Source organism: Polistes dominula, unplaced genomic scaffold (assembly GCF_049000335.1).
Source record: "Polistes dominula isolate Pdom_NZ unplaced genomic scaffold, Pdom_raw_medaka contig_17, whole genome shotgun sequence".
Lineage (NCBI taxonomy): Eukaryota > Metazoa > Arthropoda > Insecta > Hymenoptera > Vespidae > Polistes > Polistes dominula.
This window is the reverse complement of record NW_028301049.1, coordinates 2,500,115-2,527,614: the sequence shown is the minus strand read 5'-3', so window position 1 is coordinate 2,527,614 and position 27,500 is coordinate 2,500,115. Positions and strand designations below refer to the sequence as shown.

General features: G+C 26.7%; 1 protein-coding gene across 1 annotated transcript; it reads right to left on the bottom strand.

Annotated features, from left to right (window-relative positions):
- Positions 1–72: 72 nt before the first annotated feature.
- Positions 73–25,849, bottom strand: LOC107068043 (uncharacterized). Its single transcript, XM_015324045.2, has 8 exons — positions 25,304–25,849; positions 17,949–18,245; positions 16,487–17,429; positions 15,996–16,147; positions 14,516–14,765; positions 11,499–11,720; positions 10,657–10,852; positions 73–7,245 (listed from the first exon to the last, which is right to left on the bottom strand). The coding sequence occupies exons 2-8, from the start codon at positions 18,222–18,224 to the stop codon at positions 7,236–7,238; spliced, it is 2,049 nt and encodes a 682-aa protein (XP_015179531.1). The 5' UTR covers positions 18,225–18,245; positions 25,304–25,849; the 3' UTR covers positions 73–7,235.
- Between the last annotated feature and the right edge of the window lie 1,651 nt (positions 25,850–27,500).

Genomic DNA, 27,500 nt, shown 5'->3' with positions numbered 1-27,500 from the left:
GTGTAGTATTTCTATGGTTATGATATGTCAAATTTAAATTCAAATTATTTTAGATATAAAATTGATTGAGTGTACGTATAATGAATTGTTAAAAAAAAAAAAAAAAAAAAAAAAATAGATATTATGTGTGTATATGTGTTCTATTTAAAAAAAAAAAAAAAAACATTAAAAAAATTGACCTAATCATTCAATTAGCGGTTTATTATCAAGTTATTTGTTGTTGTTGTTGTTGTTGTTGTTGTTGTCAACGTGTTACTCGGTGGGTGCGTTATCTACGTTAAAGCCTGGACCACAATACGCGTCTGTGCGCGATTATAGAATAATATTTAAATAATTCTATACTCTTATATGACACATGTTATGCACACATATGTGTGTCGTTATATTATTATATAATACTTTTTACACATAATTAAAATTAACTTTTATTTCATGAATAATTCTCATTCATTTCAAACAAATTCACACTTATTCACATAAAAGAAACCTCGAAACCAACATCATAATTTTCAATCTATGCATGCACAAAAATAACGTTTGTCTTTCTGACAACAAATTTACGATCAAAATTTGATCATAAAATGATCAAAATAATCTACTAACAATGATATTAACTTTAAAATAATAAAATTTAAAAACAAAATATATATATAAACAATATGCATTCTTATATAACAAATTTAATAATACTCGTAATAATAATCAGGTGCTATCGAACTCCTATTTGGTATAAAAATAAATAAACTCTCTATTCTAATAATACAATGCAAAAATCGATTTGCTAAAACATCTTTTTATAATATATTCTCTCTCTCTCTTCTCTCTCTCTCTCTTACAATCTAAAATTGTAATAAGATTATTTTCATCATTTCGAATGGAAAAGAGAAAGATAATTTATTTTTTCTTCTTCATCTTATTTTTCTTCTCATTATTATTATTCCTTTTCTCTTTGTGCGTTAGCCATTCGAAAAGATTGGATTTCATATTATATTACATTTTGCTCTCGAGTCTTTCGAATGGTTTAGAAAAATGTTTTCTATACAAAAATCAGGATTAATATTATCTTTATATGTTTTCTCTCTACATCTGTTCACTATTGCATATATATATATATATATATATATTTTTGAATGAGTATACATATGTGTAGTATGTATGCTTATGCGTGTATATATAAATGTTTTTTGTTTGTTCTAACAAGTATAATAAATTCAAATGTATTTCTAAAAATTTGTTAAGTATCCAACACACAAAAGTATCTCAATTACACATTTACGTAAAATCATGTCAATAATATTCATTTTGCTTCTATGCACACAAAATTCAATTTCATCACACGTATTCATCATTATTTTATTCGTTTATCATTTTAATTTTTTTTATTATACTTTAAATATTTATATTATAATTTAAATATTTTTTCTTATTTTCATTGATAGATAACACGTAAGATAATCTCTACTTCGTGTATAGTTTTTTTTTTTTTTTTTTTTTTTTTTTTTTAGAAAGAAAAATAATCTTTTCGTTTTATCAATTAGGATATATTTTTCATATCGTAATTTTTCGGAATTTTGTTGTTGTTTTTCATTCGTCGAAATAACATTGAAACATTTTGCTACATAGAAATAGAACATTTTCACATCGCGGGGATAATTTTGTTTTTATATGTAAAGGGTGTTTTATTTAAAATTAGTTATTCTAATAACTCGATTACTATTAGTGATAGAAATAAAACGGTGTCAAATTGTTTTACGAGGTTTGACATAAACACGTGTTAATATCTTTTAATGTTTTTTGTTTTAAATGGTATGACATATTTGTTTTTTTTTTTTTTTTACTATTAATATAATGTAATTTAAAACGTTCACAATTAGTGTCTTTATTATTAAACCTTATAAAAATTTATTTCTACTTAAACAAAACAAAAAATCAAAAATCAAAAAATAAGCATGTAAATTCAATCAAAATATGACAATCACAAAATTCTAAATAAATTACTTTTATAACAAATTTATTTATTTTTTATTACTAATAGTAATCGAGTTATTAAGAATAACCTGTTTTAAATGACTCACCTGATATATATTATTTATATACAAAGCTTGATAATAATTATTTCATATATATATGATTAATAGTTATTATTCATACAAATGATGAAAATATATGGACCCGTTGTCGAACCACTGCGTAGATCGTAATATAAAAATGAATATAGATAAAATAAAAATATAAACAACAACAAAAAAATACAAAATAAAAAAGCATGCTTTATCGTTGGATTATCATGCAAATTTGTACAAAGAGATAGATGAGTATAATACTGGTATAATAATGCACCATTACGTACGCATTTAATAAAGCTAGCATAAGAGGAAACTATGCTTTTAGCTTGACTCCTACTTTGATCGAGTCTATCACATAAATACAATCACACACACATATGTATATACACATATTTTCAAATAATGTATATGTATGTGTAGGTATATAAATTTGTACATATTGGTTGCACGCATGTGTGTATATTATGTATTTGTTGTACGCATGTTTGTATGTACATATGTATGTATTTGAGTATATGCATATGTGATAGATAGATGTATGTGTGCATGTGTCATATTCACATGTGAATATTATATTGGTTATACGCATGTTTGTATATTATGTATTTGTTGTACGTATGTTTTTATGTACATATGTATGTATTTGAGTATATGCATATGTGATAGATAGATATATGTTTGTATGTGTCATATTCACATGTGAATATTATATTGGTTATACGCATGTGTGTATATTATGTATTTGTTGTACTTATGTTTGTATGTACATATGTATGTATTTGAATATATGCATATGTGATTGTTAAATAGATGTATCTGTGTTTCATTCGCGAATGTTATCAGCAAGCTTGTCTCACCTATTTCTTGTCTCTAAAACATGACACAGTGCATAAATGCATCGCTCACGTGTGTGATTGTTATTATATATGTGCATATATTTATTTATTTATTTATTTATTTATGTATGTATGTATGGGTAGATACAATTTATATTCTTGCTGAAAGCATTAATATAAATTTTAATTGACGTTGATTTTTCGGCGTAACGAGTTCATGTAGAGGACTCTGATTATTAAAGGCCCTTTTAGATTTAAGAGAAAATTTATTATACAGTATTTGCTAGATTGAATATACTTGTCCCCAAAATGAAACCTCAAGTGTATATAAGTATTTCATATATTTTGCATGTAAGTATGTATTATGTGTTTTTATGTGTGTGCATGTGAAAGTGCATAAATGTGTTCCATGATTATGAAAGTGGTCTAATTGTAAGTCAAAATTTAAATGAAATGAGATTATCAGTTATTTGACAGCATAATATTTGAAATGAAATAAATTTAATGTAATTTTGTTATAATGTTTTTAATATTCATTGTAATTTTTGTTATTTTAATATTATATATAAAATGCATTTACGGTTAGACCACTTTAATAATTAAGGACATAAATAGTTTCTCAATTTTATTTTAGAAATATATAGGATTTGTAATTGTAAAATAATTATTATTTCGAATTTAATATAACTATTGTAAAACAAAAAAAAATAAAATTAATACACGTGACAACGTGGATCAATTGTTTTTTTTATTTTTCAAAAATACCAATAAATCCTCCACTGTTTGATAAAAAAAAAGAAAGAAGAAAAATTGAAATTTACGATTAACGCATTTGTTTTTTGTCATTTTGGTTTATAATACTTTGGATTTGTTCATGTGAGTAAAAAAAAAGAAAATACCGTAATAAAATTAATGTACGGTTTAATATATTGTTTTTTTTTCGATTTGTTTAAAAATACGAGACACAAAATTCACCGTTTGATAAAAATATGTTAAACTTTGATATGCGTTATATGTCATTTCAGATTAGCAAATGTAAAAATAAAAATAGAAAAGAATAAAATTAAAAATAATAAAAAAGAAAAATACACACACACACACACGTAAATGCACACATAAAGATATTTATACTTTTGTTTTCTAAAAATACGAGAAAAATTCTTACTTGCTTGATAAAAAGTATAAAATGTAAATTAATTATAACTTTTAGATTTGAACGTCAGATTTGTTCATGCATGAATAAAAATATAACATCCATATCTGTATATGTAAATGAAATTCATAATTGTGCATAAATATTTTTTTCGTTAATTTTCTATAAAACACAAATGAATAACTCGTAAAGTAAAACAAATTATATTTTGAACAAAGAATTGTAATCTCATTGCGAATGTATTATAATATTTATGATAATTTTTTTTTTTTTTTTTTACGTATTCGTACATACGAAATATTATAATACTAGAAGAAAATATGTAAATACTTTGATCAAAAAGGAAAAAATCCAAATTTTTTACCTTCTTCTTCTTAAAAAAAAAAAAAAAAAATATATATATATATATAAAAAGAAAATCTTGTGTGATAAAAAGTAAATATAAAATAAATCTACGTTATATCGTTTAAAATTGATATTTTTCTATTTGTAGAAACATATAAGATAAACTCATAGTACAAAAATAAATCTATAAAAGTATATAAATATTTTTTTGGCAATTTCCTTTTTTCTAAAAACATCAATACAAATAAATCTATATTTGTTAACAACAAATATCAATTTTAAAATAGATAACATTCTCTTTTATACCACTTTGGTTAAAACCTCAATTTTGTGCATGCTAGCGAAAAAATAAAAAATAAAATAAAAAAAACAAAGAGAGAGAGAGAGAGAGAGAGAAAAAAAACACACACACACACGCATGAACAACAAACATATAAAAACGTATAACTCATGCCAAAATTAAACCAAAAATATACATATACTATCTGATTGTCAAATAAATTATTTCAAGACAAGTAGAAAATTAAAAAAATTATATCACTTGTGTAAAAACTACAAATTTGTATTATTAAAATAATAGAATAAAAAATAAGAGAGAGAGAAAGAGAGAGAAGGGAAGATATATACGTAGAAAAAAAAACCATAAAAATAATGGGGAGAAGAAAAAAGAAAAAAAGGTTAAAAAAAAAACCTTGGTCACCGTTTTCGTACAGTTAAAAAATGTTAGAAAGTTTTAAAAAATCAAACGAAAGAAAGAAAAAAATAAAGATACGTTCGTTGATTGACTTATTTTTTTTTTTTTTCATTTAATTTCTTTTTTTATTTCTCTCTTTCTCTCTTTCACTCCTTTTTTTTTTTTTTGCAAAACTTCAACAACTCGTGCACACGAATGAACTTCAAAGAGCTTTCTCTCACTTACTTACGACCTTTGTTTGTTAGAGGGAAAAAAAAACAAAATAAAATAAAAAAAGTAAAAAAAAAATTCTTCATGGAAAAATGATTATTTCATATTTTATATCGACGTCAACGATAACTATGAGATAAAAAAAAAAATGATCGATGCTTGTGCGTCCAATGTTGTCAAAAAGAAAAATACTAAGACGAATTTTTGATAAAAATTTTCCAAATAATTTTTTAATACTAATTGATTGCAATCAAATTCAAATTAAGTAACTTAGAAAAATATTCTTATGAAGAAAATCAATAAAAAAAATTATATTCAATGAATCATATTATTCAAATTACAAATATACAAATTTTCGATTCAACGTTGTCTTGAAAAAAATTAATAATAAAAAAAAGGGAAGAATTTATTCATCGAGAAATTGCATAAATTAAAATAAATGATGAAATATCTCTGATAGAAACAAATTTGTTAATATTTCGATCGGGAATATTCTTGCGTTTATTTTCTTTTATTTATTTTTTTTTTTCTTACTATTGTTGCATATTAATCGAGTTTTGTTATTTCTTTTTATCATTTGTATGTTTTGCTTTTGTATTTTTGGTCCATCGTATTACACGTTTACGTGATTTATTAATACAACGCGTGGTTTTTCTTTTCTTTTTTTTTTTTTTTTGGTGTATTTTTATTTTTATCTTTTATTTTATGGGAATTGAAGAAAATAAAGAACATTCGTTACGATCGTATTATACGATTTTGGTTGTGTAGTTGTTTGCTTTATTCTTCCTTTTATTTTTTTTCATATTATTATTTTTGCTCATTTTCCACCCCCTTCCACGAATGAGATTCATTCTCTGCAATAATTTCCGTTTTTTTTTTCTTTTTTTTTTTAAATGGAACTAACAAATGATACATGGGGGAGAAACAGTTGACTAGATTATCGATCCGATTTTAACTTTAAACTTTTCTCTTTTTTATTCGTCATTTTTTGTTCTCTCTTCTCCACTTTGTCCAATATGTTTCGACGAATTTTACGTCGAATTGACATTTTTCGCATTATTTTGCCCTTTCACTTTTGTATTCGTCTAATACAATTCCTGTTGTCGAATCTCTTTTCGTTCGTTCGTTCGTTCGTTCGTATGTTCCGACTGTCTGACTAAAACGAGACTTTACTACTTAATTATACAATTTTCGTAGAATTATTTGTCGTAATATAATTCCATTAGATTTTTTTCTTTTTTTTTTTCAAATATTCTTTTCGATAAAAGTATCATCAATAAAATATAATTTTTCATAAAAATAATCAATAATAATAATAATAATAATAATAAATATTTAATTATATTCTATCAAAATCAATTAACGCGAATTTTTTTAACATTGTGTATTCACATTTTTACTGTAAAAATCCCAAGTTCGATTTTTTTGATTTATATTTCTCATTAATTAATAAACTTTAGATTTTGCGAGAGTTGAAATTATTACTCGCGTAATTTTGTTTCATTTCTCGTTCATTTTGTTTCCACTCCCGCATCACCCTTCGTTGATTCGCGTTATGATCGATCGAAAAAAAAAAAAATAAAAATAAAAATAAAAAAAAAAAATAAAAAAAAAGGAAAATAAAAACCGTCAGAAAAGTCAATTTGTTATTTTCTAGCCATTTCTTTGGTAGAGTTTCTTCATAATTCAATGATATCGGGTGCGCGAAACTGTACTTTGCTGCTATACTTCACCTCCTGTACGACCTCATTACCTCGCTCGTTTGAACTCCCTTCTTCATCGTCATCGTCTTCGACGTCGTCGTCATCGACAACAACAATAACCCCTTCCACCATCTTCAATCTTTTATTTTCGCGAAAATCACGATCCTTGTATCTCTTACCGATTATTAACTTGTTACTAGTGTTTCTCGATCTAACCGAACGCCGTGGTTATTTGTATCTGAAAATTAATCAATTAAACAATCTAACATTATTTTTTATCAACAAAATATGTACAAATTTTCAATTATTATATTTAGAATTTTTCTGACAATAAAAATATATATATATATATATAAATACTTTTTACAGATTTACAAATGTATTTTGTATTTTTCATTAACAGTAGGTTTTTATATTTTTTATTTTTTATTTTACACGTTCTCATGCAAACGTATAAGTATTTGTATCTGATAAATAATTAAATAATTAATCGAATATTATTTTTATATTATATAACATATTTATAATTTATATACTGTATATAAATAATATACACATTTTAAATTATTATATTGATAATAATCGATTTATTAAATAATCGACGTAAAACTTTTTGACGATTGATGCGAACAATTTAATTAATCAACGGGATACATTAATTACGCTATAAATTAAAATATGTCCTTACGGATAATTTTCATTAAAAAAAAAAATAAAATAAAAACAGAAACCTCGGAAGATTGATGAACATTTTTGTTATACTCTAATGAAAAAAAAAAAAAAAATAAAATAAAAAAATAAAAAATAAAGAATATAAGTAATAATTTAATACATTATTTTTAATACCACGATAGTGGAGTCAAATTGTGAAATAATAATGATTAATAAATCTCAATTTGTCATGTTTAAATTTTCGACGTAAACATGCAAGATTAATGAACACAGTTTTTTAAAGAAGAAGAAAAAGATGTATGCACTAGAAACTATATTACATAATATAAAGAATGATAAGTAAAAATATGAAGAAGAAGAAGAAGAAGATGAAGAAAAAATGAAAAAAAAAAAAAAAAAAAAAAAAAAAAACTAGAAAAAAGAAAACTAATGAATTTGTTTCTCCCTTATACGAAGGAAAATAAAATTGTAGCTTAAAACGAGCTTCAACGAAAATAAACAAAACGATGGTGTATAGTCGTGGAAGGATGGGTGGTAGGTTAGAAGGGGTGGGAAGATTTAGCATAAAACTGTGTTCTTATTTCGTGTATTTGTTTTTACGTGTTGGTAGTTGGCCTCCTTTTTCTTTTCTTCTCTTCTCTTTTTTTCTTTTTTTTCACACTAAAATCATTGGCACCGAGATAACACGTTGCATAACCGAGAAGTCAAATAAAATTAAAATAAAATCAAAATAACATTTTGTAAATCCGAGAAAAATGGAGAGAAAGAAAAAAAAAGAAAAGAAAAGAGAAGAAAAAGAAATAGAAAAAAAAAAAAAAGTAAAACTAGTCTCTACTGTAAAAAATACAAAAATAAAATTGAACAAAAACAATTTTGTTTTATCCATTTGACGTTCGTGCCAATTTTCTTTTCGCAAGAATTTATCACCCCCCGCCCCTACTTCCCACCGATAAGAAAAAACCCTTTTTCTTTTCTCTATCATTTTCTTTTTTCTCATTCTCTTTCTAGTTCTCTTTTTATCTAACTTACTTCGATCGTGCTTACCCTCGAAACATTATCGAGCGTTCGCAATAGCGCCAGGGAAAAACGTCAGAAAAGGAAAAACGAGAACATGAGCTTAGTTTCTGGTTGGTTGGTAGAAGGAAACACACAAAACCATTTATTTATCTAACATGCTATTCTAACTCAATAAAGAAGTGTCAAATTATTTTAGAAAGTGCTGTACATCTAATAGAATTGATGTGAATAAAAGAGGATAGTTAATATAATATTATATTAATTTAATTTAATTTGTTGATTTCAATCTTTCCTTTCATCAGATAAGAGTAAAGAAAAAAAAAAAAATAAGAGTTGAGCACATGTTTGACAAACGGTAGATAATCTTTGACGATTCTCCATTCTGTTCTACTGTCAACACACGTTACCTATACATAATGAAAAGTAAGAAAAGTGTAACGTTGAATCGGTTTAAGGGTCACAAAAGGATCTTTGCAATGGGAAGATTCCGCATAATGCATTTAAGCATTATTATTATCATCGTGGTCTCTAAGATTTACTTTACCGTAACTCGAACACCATGCGTTTTCTTTACTTTTTTTTTCTTTCTTTTCTTTTCCATTCTATCTTTTTTCTTTTTTTACTAAACAATAAGAGTCGGATTGATCTATCGATCGATTTATCGTTCCTTTCAAAGATTCTACGCAATAACGTCGAATGATCTTTCGCGTTGGTTCGCTTCGTTCGTTCGTCGAATTCACCATTACGAGAAATGAAATTCGTTTTGATCGGATATTTAATTTGAAACCTTTTTCTCTTTATCCCCTTTCTTCCATTTCCTGTTACACGTACGAAACTAGTCTTTACCAATTCGCGAGCACAATTCTACTCCTCCATTATTTCCATCAACGTCGAATCATTATAATTGCAACGAATGTTCTACGAACGCTATAACAGATGCAGATCTTCAGATAAGCTAAGGGAACCATAAACGATAAGCTATGATCGTCTCGAGTGCTACTAACATCAATTTATTATATCGAAGCGTCAAATGATCCCAATATGTCAAAGTATAATACACATTAATAATATTCTTATCTAACGTATGCATCGATCCATTTAACTACTCTTGACGATTTAATAAAGTATTAATACTTTGAAATATTTACTACTTAATTCGGAAAACATATTAAAAAATTCTATTCTTAATTATGGTCATGAAATTTTTGTTGAGTCTTGAAATTTATTTAAATTTATTCAGAAAGATTTGAAGAGATCATCTCAAAAAACAAATTAAATATCATTTTTTTTTTTTTTTTTAAAGACAAACCCTTTGTGGTTTTAAATTTACGAGATATGTATCAAATTATTTATACAATTGTGCACTTAAATATTCATAAGTATAAATGATATATATATACATATATAAGAGTGAAGAATGTCAATTAAATCGGTCTGAGGATCGATAAGGGAATGCATAAAATTCATACAGAAGAAAAAAGCATAAAAGCGAACGAAGTTCTGATATCGATTAGGTCGAGACAAGCTTTATAAGTCCGATCAATTTCCACTTTCAACGGCTTACTTCTTAAAAAAAAAAAAAAAAAAGAAAGAAAAGGATTTAAAAGATAGAGGTACCATAACATTCAATCGATTTATGCAACATCTTAATTCGAACCCTTTTTTTCTTAATTAATTATTTAATCAAAGATCAACAAATTTTATTCATTTACTTTGTTTTTTTTTTTTTTGATTCTTAAAATAATTTTCAATTATTTATCAACAATAGTGTAAGATTATTCAAATTGTTAAACATAAGAACTGAAAATGATGTTTCGTTTGAGAACACACAATGAATCGTATTAATAGAATGAGTTATTTTATTAGAAAATAATCGATAAACGATTTGATATTGAATAATAATAATAATGATAATAATAATAATAATAATAATAATAATAATAATAGTATGTGGACTTACCTTTCTGGCCAAGGACAGGCAAAAATTCTGCAAAATGCTAGGCCGAGAGAAAGTAAAATGCTCAATGCTATAACTACGTAAACGATGCAAAGGTGGACCAATGAGAATATGTAAAGGGTTCTATGGCACCATCTGTCAGGATCGTAAAGTAAAGGTGTGTATTCTGGCCATTCGATGCTCAGTATCCAATAATTACCTGCAAAACAATAATCCCTACCACTTAAAGCTAGGAAAAAACTGATAAACAATGACAAATATGATTTTGCATTATTATTCTCTTGTTTCCAAAAACAATTGAAAAATATAATAAATGAAATATATAAATCGTGGAAAAATAAAATGAATCATTTTATTATTTAAAAATGCACGATAAACAATTTATAAAGTATTAGAAAATATTGATTGTATTTTTCATTGAAATTGAAATATCAAACACGAGTTTTATGATGATCATAAAACGTGGTTAATTTTAATTGAATGATTTGTTTATTCTTTTTTTTATTTTTTTCTTCTTCCACAATTTGATGATAAAATTATGCGAATAAAGGTAAAAAGTTTCTTCATATTTTTCTTACAGTTGACTTTTTTCTTTAAAGATTGTTTTATTAAAATTTGACAATACTTGTCGAGTATGTTTGATAATTGAAATAATTGGTTAATTATATTTGCAATAAGTTAGACACACACACACACACAAAATTAGATTTCATTGAAATACGAAGAAGAAACTTTGTCCCTTTTACTGACTCTACTATTTTTTTTTTCTTTTTTGTTCAAATGGATCGTAACTTCTTTCATTAATTAACGTTCTATTAAAGTTTTTTGTCTTTGAATTAGTTTACCTAAGACAAACCAACCGACGAGGAAGCACGAAAGGGTTATCGAAGCCAGCTTCATTGGTGAAACATAAGATCTGGTATTAGGAACTGTAAGAGCTTCCGGTCTTCTTGAACGTATTTGAGAGTAAAGTGACCAAAACATTCTAACGGTTCCCAAAGTGCCACCGACCACCATGTAGACAGGAATGTGTGGTTCCCTTGGGCAATCCTTGATAAACTGCAAACCTAAATTTTAATCAAACTTTATCAATTAATTTTTATTTCATTTATTTATTATAATATTATATATAATACAATATAAATAATATTTATTCATTATATAATATTATATATTATAATTATTGTATTATTAAAAACAAAATTCTATTTTATTCTTTCATTTTTTTTCTTCTTCTTCTAAAACTTTCAACGTTTAATTAAAAAAGAAGCCTACAATTTTTTCAATATTTATTTTTCTTATTAATTACAACGTCATATCGTTGTTTTTTTTTTTTAAATGTTCATATATTAAAATAATAAAATTAAATATATATAATATTATAAATAAAATTAAAATCACACACACACACACAAATTATACTTCTGAATTTTCACATGCAACTTTTTATTTACTTTTCTGTAACGATCAAACTTTCAGAGCTATTTAAGTGACAAGAACTGGTGAATCACCCTGTATATACATATATAAAGTTCATTCGTAAGTTTGTATTCATTCGTTCGTTCATTCGTTAGTTCGTTCGTTCCTATCTTTGGTTGTTTGTAGGCGTGTCACGAGATATCGGATCGCGTGCTTTAAAGCCCCAAGAGAGCCAATTAACTTTGCAATGATGCCGGATGTCCTCTATAATTTAATCCTTCGATCCTTATACTCCCGGAAGATTTCCCCGAGTGTCGGTTAAAGTCGGATAAACTATCGTCAAAAGTTTTCTTTTTTCTTTCATTCTTTCTCTTTTTTTTTTTTTTTTTTTTTTTTTTTTGAAAGTAGATACTTTTCTGTATAAGTGGTCGTAATGTAAAAGAAAAAAAAAATCTCTTAAATGTTGAGGGTGGAAGATTATTACAATTGAACGTGACGTTGAATATAATTTCATAATTTTTCGGTTTTTTTTTTATCTTTCTCTCTCTCTCTCTCTCTCTCTCTCTCTCTCTCTTTCTCTTTTTTCATTTGATTTAATCAAGACAAGTTTTTCTACTTTACTTAAAAAAAAAATGACTATTGACAGGTAGATCGAGTTTCTTTCAGATATTTTTTTTTTTTTATATTATTTTTCTTCTTCTACCCTTTTTTCCACGATAGAAAAAATATTCACTGCACCATCTCCTCTCTCTCTCTCTCTCTCTCTCTCTCTCTCTCTTTCAATCGAACGAATCGATGGAGAGATATTTTGCTTTCATGCATACAAAAGGACTCTGCCATTCAATAGGAAGGATCACGAAAGCTGTCGCTTAACACGCAAAACGTCGTCGATTTAATGATTAAAAGTATTGAACGACGATTGGTAGAGGATATTTTAAATAAACTTTTTCTTTTTCTTTTTATTTTTTATTTTTTTTTATTTTGCTATGTTGATGCATCAACGAGAGAAATTTACTTTTAAACGAGAAGACTTTTCTTTTGTTTATTTTAACAAAACATTTAACGTGCACAATGTTTCTTTTTTTTTTTTTTTTTTTTTTTTTTATCCATGGAAATAATTTTTCTACAAATTTGTTTTTAAAAAAAATTCAATACTAAAAAGTAATCAACTATTTGAAATTCCACTATTGTAAAAAAAAATTCAGTCAAAAAACAAAGTTAAATTATTTTTATAGAAATAAATCTAATAACAATAATAATAATAAATAAATAAATATAATATAATATAATATAATGTATAAATCTAATAATAAAGAAATAAAATAATGTTTAAAAGATTAAAGAAACAATTAAAATTCGATTACTTTAAGCTAATATATTTGAATAAAAATAAACTCGAAGAATAGGACAGTTAATTATTTAAATTGAAACACACTTTCTGAAGCATTGATGATAACGTACTGACATATAAAGACGCACATAAGTTTAAACCGACTATAGAAAGTTATTAAAGCTGGATAGTACACTATCTAAAAATAAATCTAACGATATATATTCATATATATGTTCCTAACGATAAATCCTACACAGTTTTTCTTCCTTTTCTTTTCATGTTTTGTTTTTTTTTCTTCTAAATATTGCATACCTTCCTTGAAAGAAGAAGAACGTTTATTGAGAAAACATTTTTTTTTGTGTCGGTGCGTAGGAAGAAATATTTAAAAAAGAAAACAAGTAAATAATAATAATTATTATTATTATTAATTGGCAATAGAAACTCGAAAGTTCATTGCAGCAAATACTAAATCCCGCCAGTGTTCTCGTCCCTGAGCTTGACCCCATCCATTCGCGGTCTTCGTAACCCAATTCTTTAAGATCTCGAAATAATATTGTCCTCCCATCTACGTCTCGGTCTACCCAATGGTCTTTTCCCGTTCGGTATATCGATCAGTATTTTATGTGCCCTTCAATCCTCCCCCATACGCGCCACGTAACCTGCCCATCTTAATCGGCGTGATTTTACGACGTTAATGATGTCAAGTTTGTTGTACAGTCGGTGTACTTCTACGTTATGGGGTTTTTTTCATTCACCCGTTTCTTTATCGCGTTTTGCACCGAACATTTTACGAACAACTTTATTTTCCAAAACCCTCAATTTCTTTTCGTCCCATAACGTAAGTTACCACGTTTCGTTACCATAAAGGACTATCGGTAGGATGATTGTCCTGTACATCCTGATTTTCAAGCACCTAGACAGCAACCACGAGCTAAGTAATTTATTGACATTGCCTAAATTGATTTTTTTTCTTAAGTTCTTCGTTCATCTGATTTATGATTCTAAAATTTGGTCCCAGACGATCAAAGATCCAATATTATCCACATTCTCAATTCTATCGGTGACCATATATTTGATTTAATAATAATAATAATAGATTATAGAACTTACCAAGTATGAACATGAGAATAGGCATCGTAGAAAGTATTGCTAGACAAATGGTTACTATCATCGTCTTGCTAATGACCCTTAAAGCACGAAAAACAAAGTCGCACGTGCCGTTGGCCTCGAGATGGGCGTCCTTCAGTTGGAAGACCACGGAACCATAGGTCGCCACTCCGAGGTTTGCGGTCTCCGAAGTACCCTTAACTGGAATTTTGATAATTCCAGCACACAATCGACGTGATTCGTCACCTGAAAACTAGAATTTCCATTCCCACATATTTTTTCAATTCATTAATATTCAATCTAATACAAATGAAAAACTTAAGATTTGTTCGATCAAAATCAGAATGAAATTTGATTGAAAAATGTTCATTCTAAACTAATAATTTTCTAATAATAATAAAATTAATATAAACTTTACAAACAACCTGTATAAAAATTCCAAATTCAAGCTTTAGTCTTATAAAATTAAAATGAATTATTAATATATTATTTTTTAAATTGGTAATATTTTTTCTAAGAAAAACTAAAAAAATTCTTTCCTCGAGACAAGATTTGTTGTATTTTAAATTTTCCCATACATCGTGTAAAAATGGTCTCGAAGAAGAAACTATTATTAAACGTGTTTTTTCCCTTTTTTTTTTTTTAATTTTGATACTCTGACAACGCGTTCGAGAAATGACATAAAAATAAAAAAGATGGAATAAAAAAAAAAACTAGGAAAAGAAAAAGGATAGATGAATTGAAATAGAATGTAAGAGAAAAGAGAAAAAAGTGGAGTATAAAACAAAGCTCTCAGTGAGCAACCAACCGAGAGTCTTTTTCCTAGGCGAGAAAATGCATTTGGTAAACAGCGTTACCATCTAGCGCTTGTCGTCTAACGAAATTCTTGCCAAGGCATACACAAAACACAAAGAAAAACTAACCGTGTTTACTACACAGCTAGGCACATAATATGTCGGTGTTCTGCATCTAACGGAAAATATGCTACGAACAAAAACAAAAAAAAATGTATGATACAGTACTCAACATTCCCATCCTTTTTTCCCCTCCCCCCTAAAGCTTAACTTTTGAATTAAAATTATCTCACATTTTTCTTCTATTTTTGTGTGTGTGTTTTCGTCACTCTAAAATTTACAACACACAACATTTATGAATATTCATAAACGTGATTTGTGTGCACGTAGCATACGCGATGACATAATCGATGTCCCACCACCACCACCCTCACACACTATGATTTATACGATATTTTGTAATTTTAATTGTAACGAATAATAATTATTATTATCATTATTTAACTTTTCTGAATGTTAATGATACTATACATTTGTAAACAATTTAATTTTAATAGTCACAGTTCATTAAGATATTCTATTTTCCGAATGAGTTTTTCAGTTAATTAGAGATATCGTAGTGGTAGATTAGAAATTGATTGGGAACATTTCTGTACGTTCCCAGTGGAGTTAGGTAAATAATTACATACCTGAGAAACTGAACTACTTGCTCGCCTGGATTCCGTCCAAGAACTTCCACCGTACGCATGATTAATTTGAGCACCGTTCCCAGCTGATCTTACACTACTACAATTTGTATCCTTTTGACGATAGGGAGAGGAACTGCGGCTTCTAACGGTACCTGTGACAAACAAATTCATTCGAAATCTCAAAGTTTACGACATTTATAATTCTTCAAAATTCAATTCTTAAATATTACATTTTTACTTTGAAAATTGTTACAAATTTTAACATAGTTAAGAAATAGCAAGGTGCATGTTGAAAGAACATTAAAATAGATTTCTAATTGCACGAACTCGTCGTTATTCATTTTTAATATGGAAAAACTTATAACGTGTGTTATAAAAAGGTTTAACAAGAGTTATGATTTTGTTTTGACTATCGAATGCATATAATACATTTATCGTTAATCTTATCAAACAAACAATTGTATTTTACTAATTACTCTATAACTAATTACCTTGATCAGCGGAAGCTCTTCTAGGATCCTGCACTATCAAATTGCTTTTGGTAGTTCTTCTATCGAGTCCACCACCACCAAGACTACCCCTAGGACTTCTATCAATACACTCAGGAGCAATACTACCCCTGGGACTTCTATTTTCTTCATCGTTGCCAGCTATGATATTTCTTGAAGAAGAATGCCTTTCCAAATCGTTAACAACTATACTACCACGTGGAGATCTATTGGTTTGTTCATGCGTAACTATAGATCCACGTGGACTACGATTACTCTCGGGACAAATAGATCCTCTTGGTGAACGATTTGGATCAGGTGCTATGGAACCCCTTGGAGACCTATTAGGATCAGGTGCAATAGAACCACGCGGACTTTGATTAGCGCATTCGGAACTCAACGAACCACGAGGACTCCTATCGATTTCTAACGGTGTCGTGGAACCACCCACACCACCGCCACCACTAGCACCACCTCTTCCGGTTCTCATCATTTCCGGACAAATCGAACCACGTGGGCTACGGTCAAATTCTAAATTTGCAACGCTTCCTCTTGGACTCCTGTTTGAATCTGGTACCAAGGAATGTCTCGGGCTACGATTTAAATGACCACTCGTTCCATTTTCTGCCATCAGTGATGTCCTTGAACCACCCAACGGTACCAAACTATTTCGCGGACTGCGATTGTAGGCCAAGTCGGGTACCAACGAGTGTCTTGGACTATGCGGTGTATCCGGAGTCAAACTATTTCTTGCTGATCTAGATATTTCTGGTACCAAACTGTTACGTGGACTACGACCAACGTCTGGTATCAAAGAACCACGAGGACTTCTACAATAATCATCCGGTATCAAGGAATTACGTGGACTTCTTCCTATCTCAGCTATTGTTAGATTGTTCCGTGATCCACCGTAATCCAAATTTGGTAAAATTCTTCTACCACTTCCCTAGAAATTGTACAAATGAAAGATTATCATTATAATGATCGTTCAATATTTATGTTTTGTTTTATTATTAAAAGGATCTATTATCACGAGTTTAATTTATTTTATTTATGTATTATTTAAATGATAAGTATTTTTCTTAACAATTATTAATTTTTTCAAGTATTCCAATTATAATTTGTAGTTAATTAAAACTATCTTTTATTGTTTGTTTTTTCGATAATAAGAGAAACTTCGTTAGAGTTTTTTTTCCTTTTTTGAAGAAACCAAAATGTAGGGGTTTGCAATGTTATCATCGTACCGTGAGAAAACCCTCAAGAATAAAAGTTTCTTAGGAACAAGCACTTGTAGTATACTTTGATAAAACTTCGAGAAAATATAAGGGGAGGTAGGGAAAACAATTTTTCTCTTTGAAAATCAGGTCTCTGCATGCAAAGACATGTATGCACGTCTTATAAAATTGAAATATATATATATAGAAATTGGGGGAGTGGAAAGAAGAGAAAAACAACAGATAACAACCTCTTCTAGTAAATCATTTTGAACGTCGAGTGCTATATTTGGTACTACACTTCCTCTTGGTGATTTTTGCCTTTCCATAGTTCCGCAGGGATTGATTTGTGTCAAAAGATCTGGTTTTTCAGTAGCTACACTTGCACGTCTTCCTCTGTTAACTGCAATCGTTGCTGCTGTGGTTGTTGTTGCTGTTGTTGTTGATGATGCACCAACAGGATGATTCGAATTTGTTACGTTTCGTGACGCCCTACGGCGTCGCGACGATGCACTTCGGTGTAACATCACGTACACATTCTCTCAATTCTAAAATTTTAATAATAATTTTTATATTTGTTTAATTTTTCTTTGCTTTTGTTTCTCTTTTTAACTCACATCAAAATTCGTTCACTCGTTTCACGATTATTATTTATTACATTTATATTATTATAATAATTTAAATACTTTCTGCAAAATGTTATTGGTTTTTTATTTATGTTATTGTTTTTTTTTTTTTTTTTTTTTTTTAATCAAATTACAAAACGAAAGTTCTATGTTTATTAGAATAATTTTGAATTTTATATACATATATATATTCCCTAGAAATAAAAGTTCTAAAGCAGAATAAAAAATAAAAAAAAGTACCTTAGAAAACTTTAAACACTTATAATGTACTTACAATTTGTTTTATTCACTCAATAAAGTTCTTTTAATTATACCACAAGCAAACAAACCCACTTTTATACTTACAATTGTAATACAGCTTCTAACTTACTAATTATTACAAGAAAAAAAAAACAACTTCATCATGATATTAAATCGTAATAATGTAAAGTCTGCGAAAAATAATTAATTAAATATCCTAGAAAAAAAAGGGAAAAAATAATGTTATATTATATTATCTAAAAAAAAAGGTAAGAAAATAAAAATAAATTAAAAAAAAAAAAATAGAAAATATATAGAACAATATTTGAAATTAGAATAATAATAAATTAATAAGAAATATATATATATTATGACAAATATTTTTACAAATTAAACAAACAAACATACGAACAAATTTTGTTATAACTTTCCCCAAACAAAACAAAACCAATAATAAATTATATATTCCTTACAACGCCCAATAGAAGATTCCTATAATAATCTTGTTGTAATGATAACATTGAAACTCTTTAGGGTTGATATGAAAGGTGGTAGTAGGCGGTGGTTTGTATGTTGGAATAGAAATAGGAATGGGGATTGAGAATGGGACTTTACATGTGGGAGCAAGGATAACGATATCCTTGTACAAAGCATTCTTGTATGACATATTGCTGGGTTTAGGAGATAAGCCCTTGGTAACATATCTCTCTCACCTTATGAACCCCCCTTTCTCTCTCTCTCTCTCTGTCTCTCTATTCTCCATACATGTAACTTCAATAGATATATATACTACACACTGTCCTCTGTGTATTTTGTAATTCGGTTTCCATCATTCTTTTTTCCATAAGATTTGTTATTCTATCGTTGACATATCTCAACACGTGGAAATAATCTTATAGTAAGGTGGATGGTTAAAAATGAGACAACCGCCATAAGTCTCGTTACTTCATCCTTAGATTTATTGCTTGAACCTGCTTACCAATTTTTATTCAACCTTTTCTAAATATATATATATATATATATAAATATAAGTACACATTTTTCCTTTTTTTGTTTTTTTGTTTTTATATTTTCTTATGACGTTTATCATTTTTACGTATCAATCAGAAATTTGTAAACAAAATAATACAAATTATTGTGGTATTTTGCGTTATTTATCAGTATACAGTATGATTAATTTAAAATAACAGAAATTATACTATAACAAAATATCGTATTAATTTCTTTTATTTCATTAACCATCGTTTGCAAATTGAAATCCTTTTTCAAACCACAAGTTTAAATAAAAATAAGTAAATAAATAAAATAACAAATGATCTTTTGTTCGATTGGATTCGTTTGTGAATAAATTTGTCTATGTGTGTGTATGAGAGAGACAACAATAAAATATTTATCAAACAATAGGTTGGATTATTTATTTAATATTATTTGTATTTATATATATATATATATATATGAGAAGACTTAAACAAACCCATCAACAATATCCCTGTATTATATCATTGAATTTCAATCGAACTTTTGCAATAAAAAAAGACAAATAAACGATATGATTAAGAATAAAATGTGATGGTCGCGGTATCAGGGGAGGGGGGAGGGAGAGAGGGAGGGAGGGAGGAGGGAGGGGGATGAACAACACATTGATTGTCTCTATCAACAACCTAAACAAAAAATTCGGTGGGCGTTTATCGAACGACCAAAATATTCTCTCTGCGGTTTTACCAACGAAGATTCCATTAACCCGAGTACGGATCAATGACCGTAGCATTTTCTCTCTATATTTTCTATCATTCTTTTTTCTTTCTTTCTTTCTTTTAAACAGGGGTTGAGGGTTGAAAAAGGACCAGTATATTTCCATTTTTATCATCCCTTTTTTTCGTTAAATTACTGAAATCCATTTGTTTCTAAACCACCTACTACTTTACCCTACACAGTTTCCCCCTACACTTTCTAACCTAAAAAAAAAAAAAACACGAAAGGATATAAAAAAAAAAGGGAAGGTAACAAAATTGGAGAAGTCAATGAAAAGGGGGCAGTAAAAAAAAAAAAAAAAAAAAAAGAAATAGGAATGAGTTTAATGAGGAAAAATAATAGAAAAAAAAAAAATAGAAAAAAAGAGGCAATTTGAAAGAGGGATTATTTCCCACATAACACAAAAAGTTTTGAAATGTTTCAGCGAAAGTTTTCGTAAAATATTTCCAAAAGATCTTTGAAAAATCTTGCAGGCATCGTTCTAAAATATTTTGAAAAAGATTCATAAAGGATTTTATAAAAATATTTTAAAAACATTTCTAAAATATTTTACTGATAGAGTAATTGAAATGTTTAAAAATATTTCTATGTAACCTTGCAGTATAACCTTGAAAAAAGATTTTATAAAATATTTCAAAAAAGTTTGTGTAAGAATATTATTGAAAATATTTCATTACATGTTGCAGAAAGGTTTTCAAAAGTTTTTTTTTTTTTAATTATTTTTTTCAAAATGTTTTGTAAATCTTGTAATAATCTTTTCAATAATATTTCTCAAGACATTTTGAAAAACTTTCTTGAAATCTTTTGCGACATGTTCTCTGGAAATATTTAAAATTTAATTTTAAATAAATATACTTTTTCGCGAAACCTTGATAAAAAAAATATTTCTATGTAACCTTGCAGTATAATCTTGAAAAAAGATTTTATAAAATATTTCAAGAAAGTTTGTAAGAATACTATTAAAAATATGTCAAAAACATTTCAAACATATCTATAGAAACCTTTAAGGTCGGCGATTCATGTAAACGCCTAAGTTTTGACCGTTTTTCAGAGGCTTCTTTAAAATGAAAGGAATAAATGAATCGTTTTCAAACTCAGGGTGGCCCTCGCGATGAAAGGTATATCAATCGGCGTGATTTTTAGCTTCACTTACAGCAATTTGAAATTACAAAAAAAAGGGTTGGAACGTTTTCATAAAACATATATCTTTTAGTTGAATTAAGAAAAAAAAAATCAAAAAAGTCAAAAAATCGTAAATTGGCACGATTAAAACAAAAAAGTCCGATTATTGACCCTTTCTTCCGACGGTTTTTGAGTCAAAAATGGTAATTTTTGAAAATTTTTGTGGCATTTTTGAAATTCAACTAGAAGCTAATACTATAGAGAAAATGTGTACTTAATTTCATAAGAATCGGTTAAATTATGAAAAAAAAAAAAATTCGATTTTGCCAAACTTATCCAAGCATTCGTGAAAAGGATTGCCCGGTGGGTCCTGGACAGCTTAATTGTTTTTTTTTTTTTAAACATTTCAAAATTTTTTTCTAGAAACCTTACGCAAAATATGGTGATAAGGTTTTAAAAAATCTATCAAAAATCTTTTTAGAAATCTTTTGCAAGTTTCTGAACGCGGACATTTCAACCTTGTAGAAAGATTTTTTAGAAACATTTTTGAAAGGTTTAAAGCTTTTCAAGAAATGTTTTAGAAAATTTTTAGAAAGTTTTTATGTTATGTGGGTTATCTGGAACCTTTGATATTATTATTATTATTATTATTATTATTATTATTATTATTATTGTTTCTCTTTAAAATTCACAACCAACAACCCCCTTTTGTCAAGATTGTCTCGGCCCAAAATGAAGGTTTTTTTATCTTTCTAATCTTGTTTCTTCAATCTTGCTTTTATTTGTTTTTTTTTTCTTTTCATTTTATTACTAACCAGAAAAAAATTACTTTGGATGATAATTTGTTAAGATTTAAATATTTAGTTATGTAAAAGGTACGTGTAAATAATTGAACTTTTCTTTTTTATTTACTGTATACTTTTGTTTAAAGTAATTTTTTCTTAATAAAATTTGATATTTAATATTTCAATATTTAATTATAACGAATAATACTCGAGAAAAAGAATGTAAACATTGTCAATAGAAAAATTTGTAATACAAAATCCTAAAACTTTGCTAATTGTTTTAGAAAAAGAAGAAGAAGAAGAAAAAATAAATAAAAAGAAATTGCACGAGAGTAATTTGATTTTCTAGAAAACAGAAATAAAACGTAGGATTATAATAAAATAAAAAAAAAAAAAAAAAAACGTTTTAAAAAATTGAAGAAAGTAATATTTGCTTGCGTGTGTGTATGTGTATGTGTAAAACACGAAGTTATATATGTCCAGCATGCATGCACCTTAAGGGCAATTGTTTTTTCGTGTAATTTCGTGAGAGCATGAAAAATATCAAAGATATATCAAACGATAAGACCCGATGTCATAGTTTAAGTTTTCGTGATGATGTATATTGTACCTTACCATACACATACACACATAATATACACATGTGGAACAAATGTTTCATATTCAAGTATATACTTGCAAGATATACATCTCCTAACGTATGATTAATTTCTGAAACGAGAGAAGTCGGTGACCTGCATTTACCTATAAATACAATCTAGCTTTATGAGTGCTTTATGCACAAGCTTGCAAGCTTGCAATCTAGTGGAAGAAGCTGGAAAACCAAACGTGTATTCTTTATAAACGAGAGAGTTAAGAAATTGTATCTAAGAAAGCTTTTTATTATTAATTTATATTCTTACTATATATTTATTCAACAAAAATAGAATATAAAAAAAAATAAAAATAAAATTGAAAAATAATTATTAATATTTTTCATAGTTTTGATGTATATATATATATATATATATTGTGTGTGTGTGTGTGTGTGTACATATGTATTTATGCAAATATATATGAATGAGTGGGTTTGAAAAATATTAAATTTAATATAAAAATAATTTTTTATCAATCAATATCACTTTAATTAAAAAAAAAAAAAAAAAAAGAAAAAGAAGAATAGGAAATCAAATTTGCTGTATTTTGATTGAAACTCAAATTCTTTCAACTCCTTTTCAATCCCTCTCGTATGCAATCTCGTATTAAAATCGTACGCTTTTATATTTTTAATTAAAAGAAAAATACCTATTCCTTTTTTTCTAATGATTAATGTGTAGTTCTTTTTTTTATTGGATCTCTTTCAGTGCATCAACAAAAAAAAAAAGAAAATAATGAAATAAAACAACAGGAAGAAATTTTTATTTAAACTCAAAAATGAGATCACCCATTAGAGAAAATTGTATGTGTGTTGGAGGGAAAATAAAAAAGTAAAAAAAAAAAAAAACGATAACGTGTTTTTTTTTTTTTAATTTGGCATTTTCGATAAAAATAAAACGACGTGTTTCAAAGGTTATCAATTAAAATGATTTTATCTTTTTTCTTTTTTTTTTCATTTTTTTTTTTTTTTGTCAAGAAGCAAACATGACAAAACGTTAAATTTACCAAAGTATTGCGTGCGTGTTAGGGGTTATTCATTTGTGCACGCAACAATCATCACCGTTACTTATTTACATATGGTAAAACATTAATTCGATTCGTTTTAACGATATAAATATATAAGTATATCGTTTTTTTTTTATTTTTATTTTTTTTTCATAAAAAAAAAACAACAACAACGAGAAAGACGAAGCAAATTTAAATTTAAAAAAAAAAATAAACAAAATAAAAAGCAAATAAATCCAAATGATCCCACTGTTATCATATATATTTTTTCAAAATAAAATAATAATCAAAGAAAACATAACGTTTGACGTTAGTTTTAACCATACAACGTTATTGTAATCGATATCATAGTTGAACCTGAATAAATACCATTGTAATATTTTAAGAACAATTTGAAATAAGTGAAAAAACACATGCAGGTAATAAAATCAAAAGATTTGTAAATTAAGTGAAAGCAGTATATACGTACGTTGAAAACACATAATTAAGTAAAACATTATTTGTAAATAGAATACGATTAATAATTATGATTATTCGATAATAATTATAACATGGAATGTTCTTAAAATGATAAGAATGGTTTTAACAAATTATTCGTGTAGTACACGAGTATTATTATGCGTGTGCACAAATTTAATTGTACATTTTAAGCGGACTCAAAGGTACAATTATATTTCTGTATACGTATAAGAATAAACTAATAATAATAATAATAATAATAATAATAATAATTATTATTATTATTATTATTATTATTACACAAAAGATAATTGATTATAAAGAAAATAGTTAGAGATATTTCTCTCTCTCTCTCTCTCTCTCTCTCTCTCTCTCTCTCTGTATTTTCATTTAATTTCATTCCTGTTGCTTATAATACGTTTATTTTTCAACTAAATTAACTTTGATTAAAACAAACTCATTTAAAATACGCAACAATTAACAATATTCGTTGATTTTCTACAACAAATTGAAAAATCCTATTCAACATTCTGATTTATACCTTTGTCACGAGCAAAATATCGATTATTTCACTTCCTAAATAAACTACTTTTCTTGAATACACAATTACTAATTAAAAGATTATTGAATACATGAAAACATGATGAAAATAAAAAATAAAATAAAATATAATTGAGAAGAGTATAGAGAAAGATAACGATCAGTGTTGAAAACACGTAAACGTTTATTCACGTGACGATAAAATAACTTTATAACATTATCATAGATAAACATAGAACTTTCTAACGTAGAACAATCGATGAAGGTGTTTAATATTGCAACGTTAATATATATATATATACTTGACAATATAATTATTAAACAAAATAATACAACTATAAACAATTAGATCTACTTGCATCTATTCGATACTCAAAAAAAAAAATAAAAATAAAAATAAAATAAAATAAAAATAAATTTAAATAAAACTCGGAATCTCACCTCCGAGTAAAAAGATGAACGAAGTTTGGGATTCATGTTGTCTCGGGGTGGGTGAATTATTTGATTCGTTTTGTTTTTCTCTTTCTCTTGTTTTAGTTTTTTTTATTTTTTTAATTTTTCTTTTATTACTTTCTTTTATCTACCGTATGTTTATACAACGTCACTCGGGTTAAAAACTCACTTTTAAACCTTGTGTAAGAAATATATTTCACTGTAAAGAACCGAAATAGCGTTCAAGGTCAATGTCAATTAGATCGAACGAGATTAAATTCTGATCGAAACAGGGGAATGATTATGTTGAGAGGGTTGTTTCTTAACATGGGAATCAATTACGATTTATGATTTTTGTTTTCTTTTCTTTTCTTTTCTTTTCTTTTCTTTAGTTTCTTTTCTTTTTCTTCTTTTTTTGTTTCTTGTGAATAATAATAATAATAATAAAAAAAAGAAACTAGTAGAATTGTTGTTAAATGGTAATAAGCTTTTTGTTTGTTAAAATGATTTCACGCCACAGAAGTTACCTCGTTCGCGGCTTGAATCCAACTGAACGGTTCGTACGAAGGAGCGCAAGCATATAATGCGGGGCGTATCACGAAACGTACAGACCCTCCCTCTAGTTAGTTCTTACCCCCAAATCATCTTTATCCATCCTGAGAACATCTACTACATCTACTTTTTACATTACCTTTCGAGATACTTTCGATTATTCTTCATCAATATCACGAAATTATTTTATTTTATTTTGTTATAATTATCTTTGAAATATTTTATTTTATTTCTGTAATAATTTTATAATAGAAAAATACAAATTTCAAGAATTTTCTTATTATCTTACGTAAACTTGTTCTTTTAGTTTTTTTTTTTTTATATTTTATATTATTTATATATTATTTTATTTTACTTAATTTTAATTCATTTTATTTTATTTTATTTTACCCTATTTAGACTGGTTCTTTTATCTTATTATATTTTATATCTAACAATATCTTCTATAAGATATTATTTAATTTTTTTTTTTTTAACAAATAGCATGTTTCATAGATTTTATTTTACCTGCATACACGAGCCTATTCTTATCATATTTTATACATATATATAAATATTTTCGATATAATACTGTCGTATTTTTTATTTATTTATTTTTTGTTCTAATATAAAAGACAATTTTAGGAACATTTATTTTATTAAACAACTATAAATGATTATAGAATTTTGTATTTCTGAAAATACTTTGCATATATATATATATATATATATATATATATATATATATATATACATATATATTCAAAAAGATGATATTTTATATTTTTGAATGGAAAAATAATTTTTAAACATTTTCTTTTACCTATCCATTCTCATACTTACCATATTTTAGAATCTTTGACAATTCATGTTTCGAATTAAAAATGTTTTGAAATAATCGTAAACGATTATTGATTATTAGTTGATAAATTAAACTAATCAACTATTTCTCGACTTATGAAACAATGTCAACCTGTACCTTTATGTTGCCCTAATCTTCTCTAACAGGATGAAACTAAACGTGTTGTATCTTTCTAATCGAAATTTCGAAAATTAATTTTAATTCTTTACATAAACTGCATATCATTTTGTTTTCTCTTACATTGCACATTGTAATCTTTACTATAATAAAAGATACTAACTCTAATTTCTCATTTATAATAAAATACAAAAAAAAAGAACAATAAAAAGTAAACTATTTGATAAATTGAAATACAACAAAAAAAAGTTTTAAATAAAATACGAATTTATCTGTTGCTAATATGTAAAATAATTTTTAAATTCGTAATAAGCTTATAATTAAATTCATTAAAAATAATGAAATTATTTCAATTAACAGATTCTATTTTAGTTAAATTTTGTTGTTGTTTATCGAAAAATATTTCGTACACAGACATTTGTTGGGAGGGTTCATAGTTCAAACTCTTATCGTTTGAAAGGGTAGGTAAATGTATAAATATAAAGATTAAAAAAAAAAAGAAAAATAAACTGGTGATCAATCTTGCAGTAATATCCAAACGATTTTCTCATATATTATAATACTAAATTAAGAATCCTTTTAGCATTCTATTTATAAACAAAACAAAAAATTGATTTTTATTAAATGACAAGAAGAATAAACCTCGTCGTGCTGCGGGGTCACATCTCTCGACGAAATTCCGATTTTGCGCAGATT